Raw genomic sequence first — 22,470 nt, 5'->3', positions numbered from 1 at the left:
GACGTGAGAATGTATGATGGACTGGAGAGAAAAAGGAGTATTCTCTTGCTGTAGGGTTAAGAAAACGCCAAGGATCTGAAACAGCATATTGATCGAGAAATGACTTAATTACTTTAGTGGATTTAGATGTTGTGGCACCCTTCAACGAGGAGCGGTCTAAGGCTGGGTATAAGCAGCAATTAAAATCCCCACCCAAAATGAGCTGATGAGTGTCGAGGTTTGGCAGTGAAAACAAAAACTTTTGAAAGAAATTATCATTATCCCAGTTTGGTGCATAAACATTTGCTAAGACCAATGGAGTATTTTGGAGCTTTCCTGTGACGATTACATAGCGGCCCTGTGGATCTGCAATGAATTTAGAGACAGTGAAGGGTACCGACTTGTGAATTAAGATGGCTGCTCCTCTAGATGTGCTAGGGAACGATGAGTGATAAAGTTGCCCAACCCAGCTCTTGCGCATCTTGAGATGATCGGAGGGGGTAAGCCAAGTCTCCTGGAGGAAGGCTATTTTAGTATCTAAATGACGTAAGTGGCAAAGCACCCTATTACGCTTTAACGCCGAATTCAACCCTCTGACATTCCAACTGGTAAAGGTTAAAGTCCCCCTGGGAACCTGTGCCTGACCTACACTAGCCATATTCATACTTGTAGCAGATCAGTAAAGAGAGGTAAGTTGTTATCAACGTACCTGTCACAATGACTAGACATGTCACGACCAATTGAACAATAGTAAATGGAGTAAACAAAAGAAAAGACAAAAATGGAAAAACGTTGAAAAAGTGAAGCGTAGAAACAAAAATTAGCAAATGCAAAACAGTCCCCCCCCACCTCCCCAAAGCATCTCCCCAAACGAGATGCATACTAAACCTATGCTATAGGTATCTAGAACCCACTTATACACTCTGATCGAGTGACTGATTAGAAGTTGAAAAAATAAATAAAAAGGAAATAAAAGCATACTCTACTTATTTGCATGCATATCATACTGAAAAGGGAGAAAAGAAAAACATCAACAGCCTCTTATTTACCCAGACGTAGAAAAAATAAAATAAAAATAAAGTAAATGCCTAAATCAGGGATGCATCAAATATTCGGCAACTGAAGCTGTTTTACATTAAATTGCAAGGTCTGCATTTTAGTTTGGTCAATTTTGGAGCCAGAAGTGGGTAGTCAAAAATCGGGTTGCCTTTTGTGACCTTACCATTTTGTTGTGATGATGCGATGTTGTGTCACATCATCATCATCAGTCTTCTGCCATAAGTAGGTATCTCCACAACAAAAGGTACGATGCCGACAGGTCAGGAATGGTACAAAAACTAGCAAAAGTAAATTTGTATATAACATACAGTCATATGCTGGTCAATATCCAACCGTTTCATCCGGTTCGGTTGATTTTAGAGCCGAAATCAAACAGTAAAAAGAGTCAGGGTTAGCGTGTCTGATTGTGGCAACTGTTCTCAAAAATTGGGTTATGGTAAAAATGTTGCCATTCGGTGCATCCCTAATAAAAATACCAAAAAATATATGTACGCGCGCACGCACGTACGCGCGCACGCACGCACGCACGCACACACGCACACACGCATACACACAAACATTTTATATAGCATTACCCGTCAGGCGATAACAAAAACAACCCTAGATAGAATATAATACTGTGGTCTAGTACAACTGTGAACCAACAAATAAATATCTAGTCTTACAAAAGGAGAGAAGAAAAAAAAAAAAAAAAAAAACCTGCTTAGAATAAAATAAAATATTAATAATAATAAAGGAGCAGCAACCAGAGGAATCACAGATTCAATAACTACAAATGAAATGGGCTGGGGTAGCAGCTGGCCTAAACCTAGAGCAGCACAATGAGACAGGTACATCTAAACTTAAAGGCACAGCAATTGGCGAAAACCGCCCTCTAGGGTAACACATTAATAATGGACACTTCTATTCGTGTAATCACGGGAGGAAAAAGACGAAAAAAGACACCCTCTAGGGTAACACATTAATATGGACACTTCTATTCGTGTAATCACGGGAGGAAAAAGAAGAAAAAGACACCCTCTAGGGTAACACATTAATATAGACACTTATCTTGGTGTAATCGCGGGAGAAAATCTAGGCGAAAATAAGACTTGTATACACCGCCATCTATCGGCTTTTATGACGAACTACAACAAATTAAAACATTTAGCTCTAACCTGTAAGGAGTTACGCTGATTGTAAACGATACCAACGAAAAGAGGCCGTTGTGGCGACATAATGAGAAAATAATTAATAAAAAACAAAAAACGGGAAACCTATCAATTAAAGAAATAGTTCGAAATTGTAATCATAACATTTAAGCTTGATTTAAATGCAGGTTAGCCAGTTAAGCAGAGATAAAGGACAATAAGACGTTGTAACGACATAATGTAAACAGACAGCAAGTCAGTGCAGACAAGGGAGAAAATAATAATAATAAATCAATTGCAATACACCTAAATTACTATAGAAGGGTAGAGCCTACCAGAGTTGTCCAAGTGGTCGCCGAGTGAAGCAAAAACAAAAGAAAATAAATAAAAAGCTGTGTATTTCAGTCCAGATAAATAGAAGCTGCGGTGGTTAAAAAAAAACAAAGAAGAGAAGAATCATCCGTTGTGACCGTTGCCCAGTAGACTCCCACCCGGTGGCGCTGGACCCTCAGCAACCGGTGAGTGGCTTCTTGATCCCGGAGGCTCAATCTGTGGTGGTGGTGGTGGTCCGGTTGTCATCTCCAGGTCCTGTGCGAACATCATGGCGTCTGCAGGGTCATCGAAGACGTGTCTTGTACCGTCTGGGAGGGTTATCTTTAAACAGCCCGGGTGGTAGACTCCATACTCCAGGTCAGGAGACTGTAATTTAACAGTCTGTAAAATCCGTTTTGCCGGGACGAAGGAAGCGCGGCAGTTCGGTGACTTTGACGAGTGGTGAGTTTAACATAGTTTAATACAAGCAGATTGGAAATTCGATTTGGATCAATGGGCTGCCAATGGAGGGTAGGCGTTTTTGGCATTTAACATTGGAACATATACAGTACAAAACATTCTTGTGACCACCGCGCTCTGACTTATGGGATCTACACACGATGTGAGCGTGTAGATCAGATATTTTCTCTATTCTTCAACAGATGAATTCAGGCAGATAAATTAAACAGATTCGGCCAATCCTGAAAAATTATAGCGATTATCTCAAATTATTGATGATGTTTCTGTAATGATTGTGACATGCCTATGTCCAGGAGGAACCAGAAACTGTCCAGGAAGAACCACAACCTGTCCACAATGCACCAGAACCTGTCCACAATGCACCAGAACCTGTCCAGAAGGAACCAGAACCTGTCCACAATGCACCAGTACCTGTCCAGAAGGAACCAGAGTCTGTCCAGAAGGAACCAGAGTCTGTCCAGAAGGAACCAGAGTCTGTCCAGAAGGAACCAGAGTCTGTCCAGAAGGGACCAGAGTCTGTCCAGAAGGAACCTCCAGAGATTAGAGAGGAACCGGAGAAGCTTCTTCAGAGCCCAGAGGAGCCTGCTGTGACATCACTAGATAGCAAGGCGAATGGGGACAGTCTCGCAGGTAAACATAATCATCTTTCTTAGTTCTAATCTAAAAAAAATAAACAATGATTATGGTTTGGTCTGTCGTCCTTCATCAGATAAACAACACACGATGGGTCGATCCACATTTATCTCACATTTACTTAGCAGTCTTGTGTAAAAGAGAGAGAGGGAAAGACAGCGATACAAGCACAACAGTTCTAACTATGATAGCCTGGGGTCCACCTATTCTTTCTATGGCATAGGCAGCTCCTGGCAGGATCCGCCGTGATAATCTAGACGCAGCTGCGCGACATGAGACTAATTAATTAGAGCGACAGAGAGAGAGAGAGAGGAGTGTGTTTGTGTGCGTGTGTGTCAATTTAACAAAGGTGCAGACGATCAGAAATCAGCAGAGAGTGATCGACGTTTGCGCTACTCTATGCCGAATTGAAGTGGACTCGTTCCCAGACTTTTTTTTCCTCCCTGGAAATAAAAACGTCTGGGTTTCCGAGGCTTTAACTATGATGACAGCAATAGCTATAATGGCAGGTGTACCAATACTATTGGTATTTGGTACAACTGCCATTATAGCTGTCATCCAATAGTATAATATAATTGTTGCCTACAGCATCTCAAGGGTAAAATTTCGGAGCACAGTTATCGTTTTCACAAAAAAAAGAAAAGCCTGTTTTCTACTGGGGATGGTAGGGGTGGAGGGGAGCAGGGCCCAGGGGGGGTGCTCAGGTCGCTGAACCAATAGGATCCACCGCCTCTAGATCAGAAATCACGCTGGCTGTGATTTCTGATCTAGAGGGCTGCTGCTGGGATCACGGCGGTGGATCCTATTGTTCACCGACCTGAGCGCTGTCTGTGGGGTCACGGTGGCAGTCGGTAGTGCTGTCGCCTCACAGCTGGAAGGTTCTGCGTTCGATTCCCGCTCGGGAATTCCCTCCTCATCAGTGCCCATACCTGAGGCGGGTTGGCAAAAGGGCCTTTCTGTGTGGAGTTTGCATGTTCTCCAACTTCTCCCCGTGTCCCCTAGGGTAGGTACCCTCACAAAAACATGCAGTAATCCTGGTCTCTAAACTACCTCCCCCTGGCCAGCCGGGGCGCCTGATGGAGGGGAAAGGAACTGGTCGGAATAACGTGTTCCTTCCATGCGCTACGTCCGGCCGGGGAAACTCTCCCCTGTCAGGTGAAAAGAAGCAGCTTGGACTCCTCATGCATAGAAGGAAGCATGAGGTCAGTCTGCTGCCCCCCAGGTTGGCAGAGGAAGTGTAGTGCCCAGGATTACATTAGATAATTGACAATGGGTGAAAAAATGGGTTAAAAAATCGTGGGATAAAAATTATAAAAAAATAAATAAAAAATCATGCTGGCTGGGCCCATAGAGTTATAAAGGATAGAGGGCGGACTGCCCCAGCCCCCTGCTATTTATTTCGATGGAAGTTGCTCAGTTGTGTTTTCAAACACCCGGAAGAATGGTCTACTTCCACATATTTTTGATTTGGACACAAAAAGTTGGTGAGAGCACTATCCCCTGGGGCCCGAGCTGCCTCTGTTTTGATCACGCCAAATAATCACAGGTATTCAGGTAAGCCATTTTCAACACTTTTTCTTACTGCAGTAATTGAATGCCAATTCTGTGCTCATAATGACTAAATATACTGTAGAATTGAGGGCTGAAGTATGTGTGTCATGCTAGCCAGAGTATTGTACAAAGACTCATTCATGGGCATTTTGTGGCAGTTTTTGTTTTGATTATTTCTGGTAAACTTATGGTGTTTACTGTAACATCACACTTGCTATACATTTATCAAGTCTGCTTTTGATTCTACTAACGACACACTGAAATATATCAGAACACTTTGACATTGTACTTGTGTATACCTGGCTGTCTCTTTTTTTTGAAGACTAGTGGAACATACTGAAATTAACTTTTGAGTGTTTTTTTGTTGTTTTTTCTCCATTTGATAGATATGTACAGAAATATATAGTAATGCATTATGGATTTGCCAAAAACATCAATCAAAAGTCTATTGTTTAACTCTTTCAAATGTTTTTTTATCTGCTTACTTAGGATGAGAATCCCACCTTGCCAGACAAAGCTGGCCCCAGTGAAACCGGAATGGTGCCTTCAAGTCAGCAAGGAGAGGATGCCCGCTACCCTTCCAAGCAGGAATTCAATGCAATGGCATAGATAATAGTAGAATATTATCCTATGCTACAGGATACAGGCAAACCCGTGAAACATGTAAGTGATTAAAATATGTGCGTTATGAATTATATGTTTTTATTTCTGTTTGTTTTCTGACTTTTTTTTTTTTACCACAGATGAGCATGTTGGGCAATCTCTGCAAAAGGTGCCAGTATGTGAGGTCCCCAGTAAAGAAACGGGCCGACGCCAGGTAGGGGCCGGCCTAAGAAACGGCGGCACATTGACTTCTCAAAAAGTGACACAGAAGAAGATGATGATGCAGACACAGGTGGTGGATCTGGATCAACGTCTAGGAGCTCTGATGATGGCCACGGTTCATGTGAGTGGAACCCTAATTTTTGGCAATATCATTTGCATGTAGGCAGTTTGATTGTCTTTGATAATATATTACAGACAATGATATTATACATTTCAATTCTGAATGTTTTGACATATCCAATACCCATGAACTAATTTGTTCTCCATTTTAGTTTAGACAGTCCAACAACCCAGGCCAGTCATTACCAGATTCGTTACGTCGATATATTATTTGACAATTTGGCCAATCCAGTTTGTATTATATAGTTTGTTGGTTACTTTTTCGTGAGACATGGCCAAAGCATTTCCGGGGGTCCCCAGCCGAAAACGTTGAGAACCCCTCCTGTTGAGGACTGATGTCATAGAACTCATAACCCCATCTTGCTTTGTTCTACCATAAACATATTTCTCTGAAATACTTTTGTTCCTTTTCTTCTTTAGCCAACTGAATATCTCACAGTCTACCTCCAGAAGAGATCACTCTCCAGTCCTGTTTTGATCTTGGACGGGTCCCACTGTCTGGTGGCAGTCGGATCCACACCCATCACCACGTTTCCCAAGGAAGATCTGGGTGATGGTCTGCTTTATCTGCTGGCTTACTACTACACCCTGAACCTTGCATATCCAAAGTGTGTGAAAACTCTCCTCTGTGTCATTCAGGCAGAAATACTACAGGATCCTATCCATGAGCGTGACGCCACTGCCTCGTACAAAAGAGCTGTGGCAGAGTGGCACAAGCTGCTCTTACCGTATATGAAGACACGTATCCATTCGTCACTGAAAAAAACCCCAAAAAACATGCAGAGCATTCCATACCGAATTAGCGTATTTACTGTCCGTGCGGATCAAACGCTAGAACTCTTATTCAATCGCGCAATTTGTTTGTTTTTTGTTGACATCTGTTCTAGATGATATGAAAGGTTAGTCCATGCAGTGTTGTTGCTGCAACTCTTCCTGTTCTAGTTCTACGTGAGCTGACATTAGACCCCACCTACCCTTTTCTTAAAGGACCAGCGCCCTATATCTTTTTTTTGGGTCAATATACATATTGTCAACAATTTTGTAAAAAAAGAAAATACTAGGAAGAAATTCCCCTTTAACTTTGTTTTTCCTCTCTTTTCTTTTTACTATTTTCAAATGTAAAATAGGAAAATATGGCTAATTAGTTCAGGCATAATACTCCAGGACCTGGCTAAGATATGTATGCACTTCATTTAGCGCCGAGCGGAGAATATCTCAACTGTTCTTGGCTAATATGACCGCTGCAAACAAGGAACTGTGAAAAAGTCTATCCGGGGCGAAATACCTGGAAATGACCACACCAGACAGCTACTTCAAACATGGCTCTATCTTCTAAACTGTTTGTGCGACAGATTTCCTGAGATGCTCAAAATGTTCAGAATACTCATGTTTGAATACTCAATAGACCATATGCACACGGCGGTCATCTTTCCACAAGTTAATGGCAGGGTGGAAACTAGCCGCAATTTTCCATTAACCGCCCATACATCATTCTAAACATTCAAAGTCCTATCTAATTGTATTAAATCGTCAAAAACAGAGAGAAGGGCTTGGGCGGTGGTTTGCTCTTCAACGCGGCTCGTGACATGTTGTAGTTCGGTGGTCACCTCACCACCGAAAATCCAGACTATGAATGAGCCTTTAGAAGGCGTTCCAGGAAAAAATCAGTTCAACCACTTAAAGTCTATATTCTGTTTGAAAATAGTCTTGTGCGTCTATGCCACATATTTGTTTGGGGGTCCTAGACAAGCTATGAGAACCACTGTGATAGACTACTGTAGAATGTTGGATCAAGGTGATTGTATCAAAGCAGAAAATATTTAGGTTTAATCTTGATTGATGGAACACATTATCAAGAATGTTATGAGGGATACACATGGCTATTATAAAAAAAACTGCACCAAGCCTCTTGTGGGCTCCCTGAGACTAACCCTGTATGCTGCTATTTTCTCCTCTGTCACTGCAATATCTGTTAATAAATATCTTATTCATGTAAGAATCCTTTGCCTTTGAGTCATATTTTCTTCGTCTCCATTGTATTTTTATGGAGTAGGCTGGGTGGCCTGGACCGGCCGATCAGTCCAGGCACCTAGGCTGGTAATCCAGCCTGATAGCGTGTTGCGTGTTCGAGTCCCGATCCCGACGACCTTTGCTGCGTGTCTTCCCCCCATCTCTCTCCCCCTTTCCTGTCAAACTACAAAAACTAAAAGGCAAAAAGCCCCAAAAAATATCTTAAAAAAACAAATACAAGTAGGGCTGCGTGCAATAACCACAATACCGCCATACTGCGGTTGTGTAAGGCATACCGCGGTATCGATAACCGTAATTATTATTATTTATTTTATACTCTCCCTCTGCCAACCTCGGGAGAGCCCCGAACTGAGCTCATGCTTCCTTCAATACATGAGGAGTGAGCAGGCAGCTTACTTACCACCATGCCGCTTATATTATTATTAATTAGCAGAAGTTGTATTTATTCATAGCAAATAGTATTTTTGGATTACTTTAGTTTAGCTTGCACGTTTACCACAAAGTGACATCTATACCATTTGGTAGAGGCTTATATAACTGGTTGGTATGTTATTAAAAACAAAATTGATTGTTGTTATTATTGCCTAAAGTAAAAAATGCAAAGAATTTTTTTTCCACTGCTTATTTCTTGGTGTGAACTTTGAAGGGTTAAACACCCATATGCAGTGAACTAGTTAGACTAGTTACATCCTCCCAAACTCTAACCATCTGTTTGGTTTACCCCATTATTCCAAATAACTTGGGTATTTGTGTACATGTAAACATCAGATAATAATGATCATGTTACCCATCATACCCAGGTCAAGGTGGACAACAGGTGCTGTCCCAGATCATCAATGGCCAGGAAATATGCACATCAATATCTGGTGCCCCCACCGTGGCGAGCCCTACTTCCACAGGCAAACTGACATTTGCACAGTGGATACAGCTCACACAGGTTGGATCATCAGTCCTCTCACACTGTCTCATTGTTACTAAGCAGCATAACTCAATCATTTAATGAAACTACCTCTAAAAATGTGTAATATGCCAACAATACAAATTAACAGCCAAGTAATCTGTTATACTGGATGAGATGTACAGACGAAGAGATTCGGAGCTGACCTATCCTCTTTCGACTCGCCTCTTTCCTCCTCTCCCCTCTCTGGTCTATCTCCTCTCACTGACCCAGAAGTCACTAGGAGTGGCACGTGCGGGCTCCCAGCAGCATCTGACGGTGAAGATCCAGGATCAGGGACAGACCACTGGCCAGCTGCAGCTCATCCCCCAGGGGGTGACTGTGATCCCCAGCACTGGACAGCAGCTTATGCAAGCCCAGTTGCCCAACTGCCAAGTCCAGCGTTTCCTGTTCACTCCTGTTGCTCCCACTGCCACGCCCACCGCAAACACAGGTATACCCATATACACACTGTAGGTGTGTCAATGCAGCCTAAACAATAATTCAAAATACAAAAGATAAATACAAGGTCAATGTCTTAAGCCCAAACCACACCAATGGGTCGACTTGGGTCGATGTCGGTCGACGTGCAGCAGGACATATCACACCGCTGGGACGAACGCTAAAACCGTCTCGTCCGTCTTGACCCTTTGGTGTGGTTTTGTCTTTACAGTTCATTGTCCATGACATGAAATAGTTTGTTATTAGCCGTGGAATTGGCCAAATATTTCTGTGTACCTTTCTACATCATGTGGCATTAACTGTGACTGGGCTAAGCAGATAGCAATGGCCGTTCACCCTTATTCACATACAAATGATCTCTCTCCATTAGTTACTACGGCTGCCGGACAGCCCCCCTCCGCCACCCCCACTAAGACCCCAGCCCAGCCCCCCCAGCAGGCTGCTGCCCCGGTCCAGGTGGGGGCCACCCCGCTGGCCACCACCGGCACCCCTCCCTCTGCCACCCCCCAGGGCCAGTTGCCTCCTCAAAGTCAGCCCCACATGCCCATCCAGTCTCCTATGCCGCTGCAGGTGAAGACGCAGAGAGGGAGGACCCAGCTGCAGATCCAGCACAGCCCACATCTCATCAGTGTCCCAGGGGCCAGGGCTCCAACAACAGGTACAGTTGGGGCAGGAGTGTTACCATGTTTACACCAAAGTCACTCTTTTAGTACGTTAACATACACAAAGTTGATTCAGATCATGTAGATTATTGTCAGAGCATCACCAAATCCAGTACTGTTGTGATGGAAGACTATGCAGCTATTTAATTGGTCTATACAACATTACTGTGTGTTGCATTGAATTAGTTTTTGAGGGAATGTCTGGTGTTGTAGGTGTGTTCATCAGAGCTGAGCTAAACTTCAGCCTGCGATACAGCACAGCCGGGACCCTAGTGAAATATATGAAGTCAGTCCTCCACGGAGTCCACGCTCCACCAAATGTCATCCCAAAGTGCCATGCGTTCTATTGGTGTTTGCTCCTTTTGTACAGCCCAGACCAACTGTGCTGCTCCCATTGTAGTTTTAGCAAATCCTTTTTGGCAGCACTAGACCAAACTGGTATATATGGATGTACTCAAAATGGCATTAAAAGTATTTAAAAAGTCTTAAATCTGACTTGCCTAAACCTGCACAGACCCTGAAAAAGACAGATCAAGGTATTCAGGGTACATTAAATGTACATTCAGAAAAAAATTTGAATGTTTTCTTTGTCCTTTTCATTCTTCTGCTCTGTTCTGATCTACCCTTGTTAACACATTCTATTTTCCTCATTCACAGGGCGTGGTGAAATGGCTCCTCCAGTGAGGCGCAGCATCTTTCTATCAATCATTCTAGGAGAACACACCATTTACAAATTGGTCCTTCCAGATGGGATGCCAGAGTCTGGCAGTGAACTTGCACATCATATAAAGACTGAGTATAGATTACAAGGTGACATCACGCTTCAATTAATGGATCCTAAGATTGAGGAAAGATTCACAGACTTGCTCTCGATATCAGATGTCCAGGACAGAAGTTCCATTAAGGTCCTCTGTAATTCAGCAGCTCCTCCAGTGAGGCTCAGAATGGTTCTATCTGAAGACCGTAGTTTCAGATGGAACCTCTCAGAGCGGCCAGAATCTGTCAGTGAACTTGCAGAGGAAATAAAGGAACGTTATGGAATAGAAGGACACATCAGGCTTCGAATTAAGCATCACATTCACAATGAGAAAGAATTCACCAACTTGCTCTCGATATCAGATGTCCAGGACCTTAGTACCATCAGGGTCATCTATGGTTCAGTTGCACCTGCCCAGCCAGGTGGCTCCGTGGCCCCTCCGCACTCTGCTCCTGCCACCTCCGCATCCCGTTCGTCTGGTGTTACAGGCATATTGTCTGCCCACGTCTGCCCATATTGTCGGCCCTGGTGCAATGGATGGCCCGCTGTCTTCCAAGTGCCCGAGTTCTCTTATGTGGCTCGGTATGAGCTGAACATGGCCAATGCTGCTTTCAAACAAAACAGAACTTTTTTGATTCCTAGTTCTCGACTTCAAAGTGAAATTCTTGCTCAATTAGTTAAAAAGATCATCCAGTACAAAGTGCACCTCGTTGATAATGAGATTGAGGATGTAGCAAAAGCTCTTGTTTCAACACATCCATGTTTGAAAGAGAGTGCTTCAGCCACTGGATATGGAATATGGGAGACGCGTTTGAAGAATAAACTCCTTAACTACCGAAATAAGCTCAGGCAGCTTGGATGCCCAGAACTTAAAGTGAATGCCCAAAAACGCAAACCTGATGGCAAAAAATGCAGTCCTTTTTTTGGTATGAAGAGGCCCAAAAAAGCTGAAGTGTCTTTTTGTCCCGACTATCGACCTGGAGAAACGGCACAGACCCTAGAGAAGATCAGAGTGGACCTCCTCTCAGAAGTAAAGAAAAGAAACAATGAGGAAAACATGATGATGATGATGGACAAGACCTTTGCGCACAGAAGGCAAGAGGTAGTTCGAGAGGCACCCACGATAGACGATTTCCAAATGAGGTGGCCGGCTCTCTTCCATGTTCGTGAGGTACAGTAGGTGAATTGATGTGTGATGAACATCCTCTACATTTATTGGAATATGTAGTGTACAGTGAATAATTACAGACTGCACTATATGCGGAAGGCCAGCGACCTTTGTTGGCGCTCTTGCAAACAGTGGCATTTCTTTGCAAGAAGCTATAGATAAACACACATGCATTTAAAACTGTCTTGAAATGACAAAACATGTCAGTGACATAAGCCTTGTGTATCTTTGTTTATTTATTTGTAGTTGAATGCAGAGTTCAAAAGAATCACAACAATCGACTTGCAGTCAAAGTTCTTCTCAGAGCTGGACGCTCAGAGCTGGACACTTGCAAACCTGATGACAGTGTATGGCAAGAAAGGTGGAGCTCAAGGGAGAATGATCAACAGCATCATGGTGCCTATGAGCAAGGTATGGATAGCCTATTATTATAATATATATTATTAGGGACAAAATAATACATCACTTTGATTTGACTTTTTTTGACAACATCGGTATCCAATGTTCCCCCTAACTTGCACGCACAGCTCAGGAACGTCCCGCACATAACACATTTGTGTAGCACACAGTCATGATTTAACAACACAGAGATAGATTTGTGTATTGAATTTTGTTGGGCTGCCAGGTCGTTTGATTCTGTTGCGTTACTTTGTCTTTGTCTAACTACCCCGGCCGCTTTGCATCATCATTATACACACACAAACACACACACACACACAGTCACACGCCTCCTCCTCCTCCCCCCTCCTCTACATGCACACAGACTCAGAGGTAACCGAAGGAGCCGATGCAACTGCAAAAATCACTCGCACGTTCAACAAAGGTTTTCCATCGCGACGAGTGGACAGTTTGAAAATGCGGGTCCTACGTGCATTAACGTTGGTCCATTTGGTTTGGTTTTGTCCAACATGATTTAGCTCCGTTTGGAACCTCAACATGTACATATTGAGGTTCCAAACGCTTTAGCTCCAAGATGAGTTTACGTTCCGTGATATCAGTGTACAGGTCAAAATGGGGTCTAGCTGGGTCGAGCCCGTCCAAAAAAAGTGGATTAAAACCTTTTCGTATGTATTGATTCCAAAAGGTAAACATATCAGAACCCGAGATAAAGATAAACTTAAGGCCGGCACATAAGAATTTAAGTCTGGGCCAGCACCATGTTTTCCCAATGCAATCTTACGGAAGCATTACTGTGCATGCTTTTTATTTAAAGCCTGATTTAAGCAGTTGTTTTACCCCCCAAACTAAAGATGCACACACACACACACACACACACACACACACACACACAATATTATCAGTTTCACCCTATATAATTAGTATACTTAGATACTGTATTAAAAATGTATTTTCCATACTCCAAAAGAATCAGCTTGAACTGTTTTTTAAATTGTAATATATTTTTTACAATTGCATCAATGGCATCACTAACAAATATGTACATGCTCTTCAGAGCCAACATTTGAACCCGTGTGTGTGTGTGTGTGTGTGTGTGTGTGTGTGTGTGTGTGTGTGTGTGTGTGTGTGCGTGTGCGTGCATACTCAGACTGACAGCATTGATGTCAGAAGAGAATGTGTGCTCAAAGCTCTGTGTGCCTACATGAAAGAAGATCCAGACAAGTTGGTGAGGGAGTACACGGTATGTTAATGCACCTTTATTCCTCCAGGTTCCAAAATCACTTACATTTGAAACATACCTACTCGCCTGCAGCATAGTCCATGTAAGGAGTTAGCATCTCGTTACCTCTGTGTACACACCTGACAGATGTGTTTGACATGTGTGTAAGGTGTTCTGGGGGAAGCTCTGGAGGGAGACACTAGTCTCTCTCTGGTGTGATGAAAATTAAGATGATTCCTGAGTCGCCATTGCAGTCCTGCTTCTTCCTGATCTACATCAAAACATCAAGAATTCTATAACAAAATACTTACAATGCGCGTCGCATTGTGAACTTGTGGATATTTATTTACAGGTAAGTTGATGGCTTAGTTGTTGAAGTAGCTGCTCACCATGGCTCAGTGAAACCAACTTAATATCATGATAGCTGTTTTACAGCAATACTGTAAAAATGGCACATGCTATAAGAAATATGTATGTATTGCACATCAATGAAAAGTCTGTCTTTGTGTGTTGACGCAGGACGTGGATGTTGAAAGCAGTCGAACGGCCATGGCAGACAAGGTGTGTGGAATCTTTGTCATTCGAAACAAAGGTGCAGCAAAGCCATGCAACGCCCCTGTGGATGTTGGCATCATTCTGGACGGGGTGGGAGTGTTGAATGGGTTGGGAAGTGTGCCTTTTGCAGTGACAATGTTGCTTGCTCTTTTGTATGCTCTGAACCGGAGCTACCCTCCAGAGCTCAAGTACACCTTCGAAGCTCTGCAAGAGGTCATCATGGAACTCGATAGAGGCAGACTATCCTTCAGAGTACAAAGTCTCAAAACATTGCTTTATACCATTAGGCACAATAACACATGCTGTGCAGCCACCCTCTAGAGCCCACATACAGAGACAGAGAGCAAGAGAGAGACATCTCTGCCTCTGTGACAGTGACCGCGGTTACATGCCGGCTGATCATTCCGAATAAGTACTTCAGAATAAAATACTTCGGAAGTAATGTTTTTTGCTGCGAGTTTACATGGGAAATGGTCATTCTGTATGAGTGTTTACATGACGATGTGATATAAGACATCAGACATGTTATTTCTTGTGAAACTACGCCATCTGTTGGACACATTAAATCCCATTATTTCATTCCGCAGCAGCACAACACACTGATTATTACTGTATAAAGGTCGCTCGTTATTTTTGAGATAGAGAGAGACACACCCACGCACACACACCAAGTACCGTTAGGCTCTGACATAACTGACTCAGGAGCTCCGCAACAAAAACAATTTAAATATTGCAGGACTTTCGTGGTTACGAGTCGACTCAGTCGAATCACTGCCAGCTGAGTTTACGTCAATGACGAATCTCAGGAACGCGTGTTGACAGCTGGGCGTGACGTATATTAGCAGCGACATTGCTTTCATACACCTTGTAGTTTCAAGGCATTTGCGGCCACATTAATTCAATTTTCTCCAGAAACTGGCTGTATCAAATATTAATGGACATCATTAACGACGCACAGCCACCCCCCTTACAGAAAGGCCGGGATGATCGGTTTATTTTTCAAACAGTTCTTATATGAAGCGACCTAAAATCGCCCTATGGGGATCTCAATGCAAATAAAAATATACATGAACCTGTGTACTGGCGCTCTCTACTGAAAGTGACGTCAGACTTCGGTGCTCTATAAAAGTTCTAAATAGTAAAAAGAAAAACACACATTTGTTGGGAGTTGCTTCCTTGGCGTACATGCACAAGAGAGTTTGCATTTAATCCATTAGGCCACTGGTTCTCAATGTCGGGTTCAGGAACTACTACCAAATGCACACTTAGGGGTCAGTATCGCTTAGAGTTAAAATAACACTGAGGATTTTACAGTGCAGACTGGGGTCCCAGAGATAAGAAAATGTTTGATAATGTATATCAAACTGGTGGTCCTTGAAATTAAAAAGGTTGAGAACCAGTGCATTAGGCCCTTTGTCCATTTGATTTGTTTTTCTGACGCCCCAATATAAAATTGTTGTACAGTGTTAATGTACAGTAACTCGATCTAGAGAGTCGGGGTTCATTTGGTTCCATCCTTTAAATGTCAGAGTTACAGTCCCTTAACTTTACAAGGACCCATGGGTCACGTTGAGAACTACCTTTCCAGACTGCTCTCCCCTGTTATAAATGTTTTGTTTTTAACTTGTGTTTCTGTTCACCAGCACATGGCAACTACTGATTGCTGTTGGTAAGAACTAAGAAACCTTATCTCCATATTTAAACATTTTGTGTTTTTTCGTGAATTAACGCCCTGCTTGATCACACTACAGCTTCACAAAGAAGTATCCAAAGTAGCAGATCTGCAAGCTCGAAACGCGGCGCAACGCATTTTGAGATTGTAGCTCTGTTACTTTTGATGTTTTTGAATTTGAAAGTGCAACAGTATCAGTATCAGTATCTGACAAGATTGGAGAAAGATTGAAGCGTACAAATCCAGAAGTTAATTGTCTGGACACTTCAAATATACAACGGATGTCTGACAATCTCATATTGGAGACCAAGAAGGTATACGCTGTGGGTTCCCTGGACCCGGACCGTACCGATAACATCTCGAAGAAACTGGCCAACATTAACGTGGCATACATTGACTACAAGAAGCTGTCTGAATTGTATGAGGACATGATGCTCATGAGAGATGATGTGAACCTGAGGATTGAGAATTCACGTTGTGAAGAGAACTCAGCCATGTTGAAGGAGTTGGCGAAGCTACGTGCACAGCAGAGTGCTTTGCAGGGCTTCAAATCCCATGCCGACTCTGTCCTGAAGATGAACGTTGCAAAACCTGCCAAAGAGGTCTCTACCTTCCTGGAAGAGCTGGCCCATACATAAGCTGAAGCCGCTGGGAGACGAGGAGAGAGCCAACCTCCTTGAGCTAAAGGAGGACTGTCAGAAAAGAGGTGTGCCATTCGACAAAAAGCTGTATGCACAGTTTGCACATGGCCAGTTGATGGAGTATTTTCCAGTGGAGGTCGTGATCCGAGGTGTGCTGGACATCTGCCAGGACCTGCTGGGTCTGTCGTTCAGCCTGGTGCATGGCGCCCCCGTGTGGCACCCCGATGTCACGTTGTACCAAAATTTGGTGGTCAAATGCGGAAGTAGACGGTAGTGGACGGTTTTTCCGGGTGCTTCAAAACGCCACTGAGCAACTTCCACTGACATGAATAGCGGGGGGGCGGAGCTTTGTGTCGGTTCAGTCTCTATCCTTCTTTATACTCTATGATGCCCCATTACCATTAAAAAAAAGCATGCAGAAATAAATTTGAAGCAGCTTTTTCCTCAGTAAGTGGGCATGTCCAAGGTACCTGTCACTCAACTCGCAGCTGTAGTGCTCTTGAGACGAGACAAATATAGTACGTTTGCACAGCCGTGCATTTTGAATTCTAAAATGTTAAATAGTAAGGGTGTGATGAAATATCGATATGGCGATATATATCGATACGTCCTCCCGCGATAAATAATCGATATTGATTATTAAAATATCGATATCGGGAACCCCCCCCCTTTTCTTTTTTTTTAGACATTTGAAATGTTGTTCATAATGAAGTGATGAACAACATGTTTAGAAAAGGAGGCTGCCCTCCAGAGAGGAATGTGGAGCAGGATGGTCCATGAAGGCTCAGCACAACTAGAAAAGGACATTGTTACAATGTATTGATGGATTTCTTTACATGCAGCCAAAGATTTACGAGGACAATCAAGGTACAATAGCGTTAGCTAAAAATCCTGTACAGAGACAGAGGTCAAAACATATTGACATAAGATACCACTTTGTAAGATCAACTGTCAATGATGGTAAAGTGATTCTCGAGTATTGTCCAACTGAACAAATGGTTGCCGATGTTATGACAAAACCAGCCAGGCTGTGTCAATTGAGGAATTTTGAGGGTTTCATGTTTGGAGAATAACATACAGTCCAAGGTTTTTTTTTTGTTTCTCTTTCAAGGGTTCTTTTTGTTATTTCTTTGTGTACCAATTCACGATCAAGTGGGGGTGTTGGAATGTATGATCATTAATTGCCTGTATATATATATCACTGTATGTATATTTATATCTATACCTTTATTGAGAGCTGACCTGATACCGGTCACGTGATCATGTGATCTGTGTATATAAGGAAGTGAAAATAAACACACTGCTCTCTCAGCCATTGTCTAAGAAGCAACAGTATATCTGTCTCTCTGAGTTTTCTTTGTTTGTCCTCCGTCATGTTTCCGGCTAGCTTTGAGTTATTGTTGGTTTGACGCGATACGCTAGCTTTGTTTAACAAATGTCATGATCATTAGCGTTTAGAAACATTAAATAAAACAAAATAAGAGTGACTGGCAGTATGTTCTGTTTAAAGGCACCACTATTCTGGTGATATATCAATGGAAAATAAACACACACACACACACACACACCATCATCATCATCGGCGATCACTCGGAACGAGTATGATTGTCCTCGGGTGGGTCTCGGTGGGTCTGGTCATCTGTGGGTCTTCAGGTGCTGGAAGAGGCCAACCCTTGATCCACAGTCTCTGTTGCAGTGGGTGCATATGTGAATGGTTGTCATGGGGGTGGTGGTGGTGTGAGGAGCCGTCTTGGTGGTAGGTCTCTCCTTTCTTAGTTGCCTCTTTGTTTCTGCGGCACTGTGGAGTGATTCAAATACAAACACTCTTGTAGAGTGTGCCATGTACTCAGCTTCACAAGTTGAAAGTGCTACGGTGTATTGCTTTTTAGACCTCCATGAAATCAAAGGGCCCTCTGGGTTTAGGCTGACACAATAACCACTAGTGCTACGTCTGTCACTTGCATCTTCTGCCCAGTTTGCATCACTATATGCTATCAAGCCTAGTTCCTCACATTTCCTATAGCATAAGGATTTTTTCCTGGTTCCCTTCAGATATCTCAGCACATGTTTCACTGTGATCCACTGCTCTTCTGTTGGTTTAGAAAAATATTGTGAAAGTTTTCCCACTACAAAACTCAGATCTGGCCTGGTACAAGTAGTCAAGTATATTAGACTACCCACAACTTCCCTGTATTTTCTCACATCCCCCAATGACTCACTGCTGTCAGTGTAGTTCAGCTTTGCCTCACAGGGTGTTGTTCTTGGCTTGCAGTCCTGCATGTCAAATCTAGTCAATATTTTATCAACATATTTCCTTTGTGACATAGTCACATAATGTTCACCTTGTTCAAAATCAATACCAATGAAATGTTTCAATTTGCCTAAGTCTTTCATTCTGAATTTTGCTGTAAGCATTTCTTTGACATCAATCATCACATTGTCATCACTTGCTGCAATTATTATATCATCGACCCAAAATAAAATGAATACCTTTTGATCCTTCATTTCCCTTGTGTAAACACAATAATCAACTGGGTTCTGAATAAATAGATTTTTAGTTAAAAAAATCATGCAACATCTTGTTCCAATTTCTCCCTGATTGTTTTAAACCATACAAAGATTTATTTAGTTTACACACCAGCATGTCCCCATTCTCAGATGTAACTTCATATCCCTCTGGTTGTCTCATGTAAATCTCAAAATCTATTGGTGCATGCAAATAGGCCGTTTTGACGTCCATTTGGTGTAAGATCATATTCTCTTGTGCTGCCTTTTGCATCAATACCCTCACACTAGTCTGGTTTGCCGTTGGTGAAAAGGTCTCTTCATAATCCACACCTGGTTTTTGATTGAAACCTTTGGCTACATAACGTGCCTTGAATTGTTTAGATTCATCTGCATTTGTTTTTAAAGCATACACCCATCTACCCCCCACTATTTATTTTCCTTCTGGCAGTTTAGTCAGGGTAAACGTGTCATTTTCCTTTAGTGATTCAATTTCCTCATCCATAGCTCTTGCCCATAACTTAGAGTCAGGTGATGCCATTGCCTGCTTTACTGTGTGTGGCACATCACAAATGACTCTATAACAATAATCAAAGGTTATGTCATCTAGGTCATCAGATTTTACTTGACACTCATAATCCTTTAAATACTGAGGTGGTTTCACTTTTCTTCTGGGATATGTTGCACTCTGGCCACTGTCACCTGCCTGAGCACTGACCAAATCATCCATCTCCCCTGCTTCTTGTTCCTGTATCTCACTGGTTTGGCCATCTTCACCTGCCTGAACATTTGCCAAATCACTCATTTCAACCACAACCTCTTGTTCTTGTGTCTCGTTAGTTTCCCTATCTTCAGGGAGGTGGTTTACAGTCCTTCCCCCACTGCAATCATCATCCCAATCTGTTTGGGTCTGAATCTCAATGACATTCCTTTGAATGAACTTTACCAATCTGTGCTTAGTTACCTTCCCAGTGTCGGGATAAAACACTAAATAGGCTGGGCTATTTTTATCATATCCTACAAATATCCCTTTTTCACATCGTGAATCCAACTTTTTCTTATTTTGTTTATATGCATAGCATGGGGACCCAAAAGTTCTCATTCTTGAAAGGTTTGGCCTCTTTCCTGTCAGCATGTAATATGGGGTCTGTCCTACACGCTTATTGAAACATCTATTTCGGATAACAGCAGCCGTCATTACCGCATATGTCCACAATTCCCTTGGTAATTTGCACTCAATCAGCATACCTCTGGCCATCTCAAACAGCGTTCGCCAATTTCTTTCAGCTGTCCCATTCTGATGGGGTGAGTATGGAGCTGAGGTCTCATGTCTAATGGACTTTCCGCTTAACAATGCCTGAAACTGACCAGAAGTATACTCAGTACCATTATCCGAACGAATACACTTAATTTTCCCATAGGGTGAAACATCGGCAATGTACTTCTCTGTAGCTTGGACTGTGTCACTCTTAGATTTCAAGAAATAAACAAAAGTAGCTCCTGAATAGTCGTCAGTAAATGTTAAAGCATATTTGAATCCGTCTTTAGCCATTGGATCAATTGGTCCAGATAAATCAGTGTGTACAAGTTCTAGTGCTGCTTTAGCTCTTTGGTCTGGTTCTCTATTTCGGCTCTGAGCAAATTTACCTTCTATACACACATCGCATGACAACTTGGAAATATCAACCTTGCCTTTAATTTCCATACCATCAGTTACATTCTGCAGTTTTAACACATCTTCGTAGTTGCAATGTCCCAGAATCTCATGCCACGTCTTGATGTCATAGCACCCATGACATTCATCAACATCAATACTCTCATCAACGGTGTTTACATAAAACAACCTGTCATGTACCTTAATGTCGAATGTCGTGCCGTCTCTCTGGATGAACTTGTTCTGTCCCTCTTTGAAGATGAATGTGGCTCCATTTGATGTTGCTGCGTTGACTGAGAAAATGTCTTGGGGAAAGGATGGAACATACAGCGCCCCCTTCAGCATCGTTTCCACCTCTCGACCCTTGGTATCTCTCAGGTAAAACACTGCAGTACCTCTCTTCAGCGCTACGCCAGAGGCCCTCACTCCATCAGCCACCTCCAGAACATTCCTCCGTGGCTCGAAATTCTCATCGAAGTTTCGGAACTTCTTCACGTCGGTCACAATATGTGACGTAGCCCCGGTGTCGACCATCAGCCCTCTGCTCAGAGTATTACTCCGACAAAGTCTCTGCTTCGGTCTCCCGGCGCCGTCCGAGTCGCGGTTCACCTGGCCCACCCCGAAGGCGAACGTGTGCTCCTCTTCATCCTGCGTCACCTTGACGTTGTCTTTTCGTCTTCTCCGTCTACAGTTGGTGTCGTTATGTGTTGGACTTCTGCAAAGACTGCACCACTGTCTCTGTTCTCTCTGACCAGCAGCATCTCCGCACTCAAACGATTTGTGCCCCCTCTGGCCGCAATTATAACAGGACAGTCTGTCTTTTCGTCTTCTCCGTCTACAGTTGGTGTCGTTATGTGTTGGACTTCTGCAAAGACTGCACCACTGTCTCTGTTCTCTCTGACCAGCAGCATTTCCGCACTCAAACGATTTGTGCCCCCTCTGGCCGCAATTATAACAGGACAGTCTCATGTCGTTGTCCTTGCTTCTTAGTCTCATCACGCTGTCATCCCCGGAACTGCTACTGAACCTTTCAGTGATCTCGTAACTCCTCAGTTTGGCCTCAAAGTCGGCAAAGGTGATCCTGTCGTCACTCTGTGCGATGTGGATGGAAAAATGGCTTACACGATTCTGGCAGCCCCTTCAGAACCATAGCTGTTAGCAAGCCATCACTCAAAGTCTCCTCCGCATTCCTCAGTGCCGTGATCAAAGTTCCTTTCATCTCCGTCAAAACGAATCCGGCTCCATTGGTTGTTGTTGTTCTTAACACTGGGCTCCATGACCTGTTAAACAAAGCTAGCGTATCGCGTCAAACCAACAATAACTCAAAGCTAGCCGGAAACATGACGGAGGACAAACAAAGAAAACTCAGAGAGACAGATTTACTGTTGCTTCTTAGACAATGGCTGAGAGAGCAGTGTGTTTATTTTCACTTCCTTATATACACAGATCACATGATCACGTGACCGGTATCAGGTCACGTGCTCTCAATAAAGGTATAGATATAAATATACATACAGTGATATATATATACAGGCAATTAATGATCATACATTCCAACAACATTGTTTTGCACTGTACGTGTTGCAAGTAGTAATTGCACAGAGGGCTACAGTCAGTCATACATTATTAGACCAAGTCGGACATTCGTTCACACTTCAAAGTTAGTTTGGCTGGTGGACTGGGTGGTCACAGGTCTTTGTTTAGAGAGTGAAGGAAGAT

The 22,470-nt window shown here is 43.0% G+C and overlaps 1 protein-coding gene across 1 annotated transcript in view; it reads left to right on the top strand.

Moving 5' to 3' along the window:
• Positions 1 to 22,470, top strand: part of LOC306932907 (uncharacterized protein) — a gene marked incomplete at its 5' end in the record, with an annotated part of 46,590 nt that overhangs the window by 23,852 nt on the left and 268 nt on the right. The window contains 8 exons of the mRNA XM_079514882.1: positions 3,254 to 3,590; positions 8,921 to 9,057; positions 9,292 to 9,511; positions 9,890 to 10,177; positions 10,839 to 12,109; positions 12,353 to 12,517; positions 13,653 to 13,745; positions 14,244 to 14,285. Coding sequence (XP_079371008.1) covers positions 3,254 to 3,590; positions 8,921 to 9,057; positions 9,292 to 9,511; positions 9,890 to 10,177; positions 10,839 to 12,109; positions 12,353 to 12,517; positions 13,653 to 13,745; positions 14,244 to 14,285 — 2,553 coding nt within the window. The remainder of the gene's footprint in view (positions 1 to 3,253; positions 3,591 to 8,920; positions 9,058 to 9,291; positions 9,512 to 9,889; positions 10,178 to 10,838; positions 12,110 to 12,352; positions 12,518 to 13,652; positions 13,746 to 14,243; positions 14,286 to 22,470) is intronic.

The sequence above is a fragment of the Electrona antarctica genome, assembly GCF_951216825.1.
Source record: "Electrona antarctica genome assembly, chromosome: 2".
NCBI lineage: Eukaryota > Metazoa > Chordata > Actinopteri > Myctophiformes > Myctophidae > Electrona > Electrona antarctica.
This window is presented reverse-complemented; position numbering and strand designations above follow the sequence as displayed.